The sequence below is a fragment of the Peromyscus maniculatus genome, chromosome 1, assembly GCF_049852395.1.
Source record: "Peromyscus maniculatus bairdii isolate BWxNUB_F1_BW_parent chromosome 1, HU_Pman_BW_mat_3.1, whole genome shotgun sequence".
Lineage (NCBI taxonomy): Eukaryota > Metazoa > Chordata > Mammalia > Rodentia > Cricetidae > Peromyscus > Peromyscus maniculatus.
This window is the reverse complement of record NC_134852.1, coordinates 110983122-110992099: the sequence shown is the minus strand read 5'-3', so window position 1 is coordinate 110992099 and position 8978 is coordinate 110983122. Positions and strand designations below refer to the sequence as shown.

Here is an 8978-nt window from a genome sequence, read left to right as displayed (position 1 = left end):
CTCCTTCAGTTCCAGCCAAGCACCTGCCCTGACTTCCCTCACTGATGGCCATCTAAGCTCTGAGATGAAATAAACCATTTTCTTCCCAGCTGCTTCTGCTCACGGTGTTTATCACAAGAACTGAAACCCTATCTAAGACACTAAGTATTTAAAGGTGTGCAGGCTTGGTAAACATTGCTTACTGCATATTTCAGTAATAATGTGCATCTTTAAAACTGACTTGGAAAATGTTGTTTTATTATCTTTTAAATTGTTATTACTTTAAAATAAAACCTCTTAATATTACCACCAGTTAAATACTGCATTAACAGGAGACGCTGAATTAAGCAGAGTAGATAATAAAAACAATAAACCACGATCTTTGCTCTCAGGCAGCTTACAGGTGTGTTAGGAGTGCCAGTAAGTTGAACAGAATAAACTGGCTAATACATCAGACAATATTATAAGGTTCAAGGGTAACATAGCCATTGCAGGTCAATTAACCTGGCATTAATACTTTGGAAGTATAGGTTGGAAAGGCAGAGAATATCCTAGAATGTATATTTACTATAAAAGGTCATTGTGTGTCTTTCCAGGAAAAGCAGCAATTGCAGGTGGGGGGCTGGAGCTGGGAACTGAGGAGCACATGATAAATTTGTGTTCCTTCCTGACATTTTCCTTTTTTTTTTTTATGGTGCTGGAGATATTGTATCTAGGACCTCTGGCATGTCAGGTAAACACTCCACACTGAGCTACGTCCCCAGCCCCCTGTGTGAAGTTCATCCTTATACTGTAGAGAACTCAGAATTCCCTTGTGACTCAGAACCAGAACATGGACTCTCACATCGTCAGAGGTAGGCTTCTCTGGGTTTTGCTCTCGAGGTCCCATTAACCATCCTTTTCACGCTCCTCTGATTTAGGGTTCTAGGCTTATTAGGTGTACTAATCCAATGAATAGTGAGAAATAATAATCAACATTGATTTAGCTGTTTCTGACTGGTACTAAACCAATGTTTCGTGAACAGTCAGACAATGTGCCATTCTCTCTGGGTTTTTTTTTTGGGGGGGGGGGCAGGGCTGGAGCTCTCCATGCAGCCTAAACTAACTTTGAACTCACAGCAATTCTCCTGCCTTAGTCTCTCCAGGGCTGGGATTACACACGCAGCTTTCTCTTCAGACTTCTTTCAGCTTATGATAAAATGCTTTGGACAAATGTGAAAAAATATTTCCTTGAATTTTTGTGCTCTGACTGCCCAAAGCCAGGGAACTCCCCCGCCCCCAATAAAATGCTAGACCAATTGACCACTTTGGATGGTATAACTGTTTCCTCATCAGTTTCTAGAACAAATTCAGAAAACAAATGCATTGTAAAAGGCCACAGCCATACCATCTACAGGCAACCAACAAGCACTGAAAGACATTCAAGTTACTTCATACAGTATGTCTCAAATATTCTGACAACAATAAAACAAGTCTATAAACAAACAATTCACGGGCAAGTTTAAAGCCATCTGAATGAACACAGTTAAGATTCTTATCAGTGAGGTAACAGGGTAGTAGTATTTCACAGTAACAGAAGGTAGAAGGATGCCTAGGGAATAGGGAGGTAGAGCATGAAAGGTGTGAAATTAAAGGTATCCAAGTGGAATTTGTATTTTTCACGCCTTGGAAGTATCAGTGGAAAAATCTGGATAAACAGCATAGTAGCAGCATTTGCTGACTTCTCTAGGAGACTCCCACTTAATGTTTCTGTTGCAGCAATTCCAGAAGCATCTTGATAAAGAAATGGGGGGGGGCTAATTGCTATATGCAGACATCACAAAATATCCAATCTCTTGGAATCTGTCTTAAGTTACTACATTCAAATGTTGATACTTTGTATTTGCAATAGATCTCAATATCTTATAAAGCTGTGCGTTCTCCAGATGAACACGAGTGTGTTCAATTCTCATACACTTTGCAAATTAAAAAGAACACCCATCCCTGTACTACTGCACCTACTATTCAAAATATACACAAGCTATTTGTGAGCCAAATTCTAGATATGGAGTGAAACACAAATGTCACCATCAGTGCTCTATTCATAAGTCTTGTTCCAACCTGATTCTTAAAAGTGTGTATGAAAGAATCTTTAAATAAGGTTTCAAATAGGTTTTTTTTTTTTTTGGTTTTTTCAAGACAGGGTTTCTCTGTGTAGCTTTGCGCCTTTCCTGGAGCTCACTTGGTAGCCCAGGCTGGCCTCGAACTCTCAGCGATCCGCCTGGCTCTGCCTCCCGAGTGCTGGGATTAAAGGCGTGCGCCACCATCGCCCGGCTCAAATAGGTTTTATGATCATTCTCCTCAAGAAAGTCTTACCTCTTAAACATTTCATGTTGTCTATTCATTTCCGACAGTTACATACATGATAAAATGTATTATGGTTATAGCCACCCCATGACCCTTCTCTTAACCCTCTCCTACTCCTGCTGACTCCCTTCTTTTCAACTAGTCCCCTTCTATCCACCATGTCTTCTTTTCTTGTTTTTAGAACAGGTCTTGTCTCTTCGTTGTACGTCCTTGTTCCCTGTGGTGTCTTCATTACAGATCATCATAATGCCATTAGCGTTTCTGACTTTGATACCCTCAGTAAAACCCCAATGAATAACTTACGATTTGGTTAAGAGAGCTCAACAGCTTTCAGTTTCAGATTTCAACAATCTAAATTCCTTGAGCTTTTTCTTAGAGGTTATACTTTACAACCCTTAGTTTTATTTCTTTTAATTTTGTTCTTCTCTGGTTCTCATGTGATTCTGAAAGAACATCTCAGTAGGAATGGACTCCATAATAATGTTCTTTCCTCACCTCCTAGAACTGGGCTTCTTTTCAGCGATCACTACTGAAGGAAAATGGTGGGCTTGCCATCTGCTCACCCTAACACACACAAGTGAACAGCCTCTCATACAGTTTACCCCCGCTAACAGCGCTTGGTTTGCGCTTCACAAGAAGCATTTCAGGCTGCCATTACTGGCTTCACATATTGTTGGTCAGTTTCTACTGTTATTTCCACTGTAGTTTTTGACTTTTCTCCATCAGTGAGAAACTTCTTCCCACTGCCTCCCTTGTATTCCAGATATCAACTGCAGGCCTGGCAACCATCTTTGCATTATCTTCCTGCTAGATAAGTGCATTACCACTTGGCTCTGGCTCAGCCTACATCTTTCCTCCATGCTCCAGAACATACCTATTTTGATTTATTTGCTCAGAGAAAATACATTCATTCCCACACTATTGCTGAAAATAGAAAAGAGACGAACAATGTGGTGCCTGCCGAAGCTGAGGCCCACTGGCTGACACCCTCTTCTGTTAGGGACCTATGCACCCATGTTCATGTTAAACACGCTCAGACGGATTCAAGAATTTAGACAAAATCACAGTTTCCTCAACCTATATACACTTTGGGAATCTTTATACATAACTGGAATTTAGCTTTTCAAGGTAAGAGCTCAAATGTCAGTAACTTCACTTTAAGATGACTTCTATCTTGTCTATGTTAAAGCATTCAAACAAAAATGTTCTCTTCATAAGCAGATGACAATCATGACATGGCTTTTGTGATTATGAATAGGCTATCACATCACTTTAGTTTCACTTTGTTCTTGGGTCACTGGAACACAGACACTAAAACTGAATATGTATGTTTTTCCATATATATATAGCTTTGATTATACCACTTTGTAGAATACATGCCATTTCTTAATTACAGTTGATACTCCTAAAAGCCGATAAAACAAAAACGTTTTATACATTTCAAGAATAAAACAAAACATTCTATATACTTCTTCTCTAATGCAAAGCCTTTAAAATAAACCCATACAGAAAACTGGCACTGTACACTAACTAGCTATTATCTACAGTCATACAGGACCCAGCTCTAAGAGAGCATGGCAGGAACAAACCAACAATAGTGGCAACATAATGTGAAAACTGTTTGAATTATACAAGCTCAACCAGAATTAACTCAAAGCTGCAACAAGCCAAACCTCGATTTCATTAACATTCTAATCAGTTTAGGCTTCATAGAATTATTTTTGGGAAGTAAATTAGTATCAGTGCTGTCTCCTAGAGGCAACTTTGTTTCAATGATTACACCCTAAGGCCTTATTACTGTTATCCTAACTACAGCACGTATTCTGTAAACTATATAGGGAGACAAACAATTTGAAAAGCTTAGATAATATTTCTCTATTAGGGCTTTTCAGAAGGCTAGAGAATTAACCACAAATGCCTTTTCTGAAAACTGTTTTCATACTGAAAAAGATGAAGAGTATTTATATTACTTATATTATCAGAAATTCCAAAGCCAGCAACACACTGAAATAAACTGACCTTCTTAAACATCACTTTCAGTGTTTCATAATACCTACAATTTCCCACTCAAGCATCAACCATGCTTAACCTTGTTTAGCTTCTGAGATCAGATGAGACTGGGTACTGAATCAAGGTGGTAGAAAATACTTAAATCTTGATGTTTCATTTCTTAGTAAAATTAGCATTACTTTATTAGATAAAAGAATAAATAAATTTACTTATAAAAATGTAATTCAAAGAGACTGTCAAATAAATGCCACTCATTCCACAGTACAGATTTTTTTTTTCCACTTATAGGCTATGATAACTGATTCCTAGCACAAAGACTCCACTACAGTTACATCAAGCCAGATTTGATTAAGATCTTTTCCTACAACCATTTTTAGAGCCAACAAAACCTGTTTTCTGCAGAGGAAGCACCTATCCAGTTTGGAAGACTTCCCTTAACCATCTGAAAACGGACCGATGAAATCCTACCCAGTGCAGGAACACTGTGTAGTTCACAGCAGACCCTGAGAATGCGCTGAGAAACGTGACAAAAACCAGCCGCTAGGAGTGCTGCTGCCACTGTTTGCGTTTTGTAAACGGCACTCTTAAATACACACCGCAACAGGGGCACCTGGAACAGAAGTGCAAACCAGACCCTAACATCTGTCCTCAATCAGAAACCTAAACAACCTATAAACATTGTTTTAAAGACAATCTTACTGTGCAGCCATAAACTAACTAATGATCCTCCTGCCTCAGCCTCCTGAGGGCTGTAATTACAGGAATGTGCCACCAAGCTGGGTTTCTAACTTGAAAATCAATACCTACATCATGACATGATACTATTCTACAATGGGTAGGAACAGTACTCCCAGCAACACACACACACACCTTTAAGAAATAATTTCCTTAACTAACCCTATAGTTGTATGCTTCTTTTAAACCATGCTATACACAATTACAGAATACGTAACTAGGCTTAGCCACAGTTTAATAAGAGAACTCACTTTTGTACTGTTTGTGACATGGGAGGAAAGGTGTGCCACTGAACACTGTCAATGCACTGACTGTCACTTAAGACTCATAGCCCTCCAAATACTCTCATTTCAAACGTATAGAATCTATTTAGCCGGCTGAACTAAGGAAGGGAAAGGGGAAAGGTAACTTGGCAGATGAGAGAATTCCAACATGAGGTTCACTGTGAAGAGTTCTTCATTCCACGTCAGTGCAAAGTCGTAACGTACTGATGTGCCCTACACAGAACGCCAGATCAGTCCATTCTTACTGGGCTCAAGAAAATTCTCGATCAGAGCGTCAATGAGCTTCTTTAATTCTTCCTCCAGTAAGGCAGTGTCACTGAGGGAAAAAGACGAAGAGCTTTAAACTTCTTTTCACAGCCTTAACACTTAAATTATTTTCACTTTTAAGGAAGGCATATATCTGATGAGACAATTAAATAATTGACAAGCAAAAAAAATTCAACAGTAAAAATAAAACAAGACTCTCAAAAAATTCATACACAAAACAATAACTGCAAACCAAAATTGAATTGCATTACTAGGTATCTTCTGGCCCATGAGAAAGTATGAGTTGCTCTCTCCTCCAGCCGAGCAAGATGCCCAAGGGATTGAAGGCCAAGGGGAAGAAGGTGGCCTTGGCCCCTGCCGTTGTGAAGAGAAGGAGGCCAAAAAGGTGGTGAATCCTTTGTTTGAGAAAAGGCCTAAGAACTTCGGCATTGGGCAGGACATCCAGCCCAAAAGAGATCTCACATGCTTCGTCAAATGGCCCCGCTACATTAGGCTGCAGCGGCAAAGAGCCATCCTCTATAAGCAGCTCAAGGTACCTCCTGCCATTAACCAGTTCACACAGGCCCTGGACCGGCAAACAGCTACCCAGCTGCTTAAGCTTGCTCACAAGTACAGGCCAGAGACAAAGCAGGAGAAGAAGCAAAGGCTGTTGGCCCGAGCTGAGAAGAAAGCTGCTGGCAAAGGGGACGTCCCGACTAAGAGACCACCTGTCCTCCGAGCAGGGGTCAGTACAGTCACCACCTTGGTGGAGAACAAGAAGGCTCAGCTGGTGGTGATTGCCCACGATGTAGACCCCATTGAGCTGGTGGTCTTCCTGCCTGCCCTGTGTCAATGATGGGGGTCCCTTACTGCATCATCAAGGAAAAGGCCAGGCTGGGGCGGCTGGTCCACAGGAAGACATGCACCACTGTTGTCTTCACACAGGTTAACTCAGAAGACAAGGGTGCTCTGGCTAAGCTGGTGGAAGCTGTTAGGACCAATTACAACGGCAGATATGATGAGATCCGCTGCCACTGGGGAGGCAATGTCCTGGGTCCTAAATCTGTGGCTCGGACTGCCAAGCTGGAAAAGGCAAAGGCCAAAGAACTCGCCACTAAATTGGGTTAAGTGTACACTGCTAAGTTTTCTGTAAATAAATATAATTACAAACTTATCTTCCAGAAAAAAAAAGAAAGTATGAGTTAATTATGGCCAATTAATTCTCCTAGGCTAGGTAATTGAATAGCTCAGAATGCCAATATCAAGTATTATTATAAGATGGCTTCCTGAGGTATTGAAGGACATTCAATACAGGTGATAAAGAATAATACTACCTGGTCGGGCAGTGGTGGCACACGCCTTTAATCCCAGTACTTGGGAGGAAGAGCCCGGTGGATCTCTGTGAGTTCGAGGACAGCCTGGTCTATAGAGTGAGTTCCAGGACAGGTACCAAAACTACACAGAGAAACCCTGTCTCGAAAAACAGAAAAACAATAATAATAATAATAATATTAATAATAATACCTAACTTTTAGGTAGCAGAAAGGAGTCCCAGCACTCACTGGGGAGGCAAAGACAGGTGATCTCTGTGAGTCTGAGACCAGCCTAGTCTATATAAACAGTTCCAGGCCAGCCAGGGATATATAGTGAGAGCCTGTCTCAAAAAAGTAGAAAAAAGTAATGAAGTGTTTATCAAAACATAACTATACACTTACAAGCAATTCCTTCTGAACTGTCACGGAAGCACTGCTGTAGCTCAAAACATTTCTAGAGAAGCTTCCAGTAACTGCGTTCACAGTCATTGTACAAGCTAGGTAACAAATCCATTTTTAGGACTTTAATAATTTATTTTTAACCTAAAATCACCTTATTTGGTAACTATAAACTTTTCTCTGAACATAAAAAAGGACTCTTCCCTCTCCAGTGGAAATGCAATTTTAGGGCATGGGGAAAAACAAAATAATACACCCTAGTTGTGTTCTGAAGACAATTAAAAAAAAATCTTCCCCAAAATTCACTGGTCAATGGTCTTTTGATTAAAAGAAATATTTCTAATACTTTCAGGTAACTTAGGACATGTTTATTTAAAAGACTAACAATCTGTGACAAACAACTCATATTTTTAGGAAACGAATTGGGCAGATTATGCAAAGCCACGGCAGACAGAGAAGACAAGTATTTGGTGATGCACAGAGTGCATGCTGGTCATTTCTTTATGCTAGATCTCAGCGTCTTCCCAAGAACAAAAACTCACCACAATTCTGAAATTCAATTCCCAATGACAGGGCTTCTTTGGAAAAGAGTCTGGCAGTTTCTCAAAAGGTAAAACATAGTTACCTTAGGGCCCAGCAATACGACTCCTACATATATATCTAAGAAAAATGAAAGTGCACGCTGCACAAACACATTCACAAATGCTCGTGACTGCTCCATTCCTGATAACTTAAAGAGTGTAGATAGTGTGAACGTGCACGGGTGAGTGGAGTTAAGATCACGGTATACATCCATACCACGGAATATCTGGGGACTAAGGATGATTTCAGACACGAAGGACCACATACTGCATTTCATTTCTATAAAATGTCCCTTACAGACGCAGGTATTATAAATGCTTTGTCTCCAGCCATTGGTGCTATTTGGGGTGGAATGTACCTGAAGGAAAGAGGCCGTTGGGGCTGTGCTTTAGAAGGTTCTACCTGATCCCCTCCTCCTCCACATGCCATCATGCTCATCCTTGCCTTAGGTCCAAAGTCATGGATCCAGCAACCCGGAACTGAAACCTCGAAAAGCATGGCCCCAAAGGAATCCTTCCTCCCCCTTTTCAAGTGTTGAGAACAACAAGAAAAAGTGTAACCCATGTCCCGTGTACATAAATCTATAGAAAAGGACAGTAGGTTGGTGATTGCTTAGGGCTGTGAAGGACTTCTAAAGGGTACAGAGGCTTCTTTCTGGAGTTACAAAAATGTTCTGAAGTTGACTGTAGTGATGGCTACACAGATATATCTGGATATATTAAAAACTACCCAATTTTACATTGATATGTGTGAATTTTATGGTATAAAGCTACATCCCAATAAAGTCTTTACATATTTATCTAGAAGAATCAGTTCTTACCTCTGGCCAGGTGATGCACACATCTCTGCGTAGTACTTGATCTTTGGTTCTGTCCCACTTGTTCGAAGAGTAGCAACACAGCCATTTTGAAAAGTAAATGTGATCATCTGGCTGTTTTTACTCACAGGCAGTGCCTATGTAAAATGCAACAGTTTACACCTGTATCTTTATTTTCAAACACTATAAACTACACTGCACTTACACGGAGCATCTAAGGTAGTCCTAATACATAGAAACAAAGTAGACTGCTGGTTGCCGAGAGTT

General features: G+C 40.4%; 1 protein-coding gene and 1 pseudogene across 1 annotated transcript in view; one reads left to right on the top strand and one right to left on the bottom strand.

Annotated features, from left to right (window-relative positions):
• Window positions 1–652: 652 nt before the first annotated feature.
• Pgm2l1 (phosphoglucomutase 2 like 1) overlaps window positions 653–8978 on the bottom strand; it is a 52370-nt gene continuing 44044 nt past the window's right edge. Inside the window, exons 13-14 of the mRNA XM_006982149.4 lie at window positions 8715–8848; window positions 653–5670 (exon numbers count right to left, since the gene is read on the bottom strand). Of these exons, the coding sequence (XP_006982211.1) occupies window positions 5568–5670; window positions 8715–8848 (237 nt within the window). The 3' untranslated portion in view covers window positions 653–5567. The remainder of the gene's footprint in view (window positions 5671–8714; window positions 8849–8978) is intronic.
• On the top strand, window positions 5915–6795 carry LOC107401830 (large ribosomal subunit protein eL8 pseudogene; annotated as a pseudogene).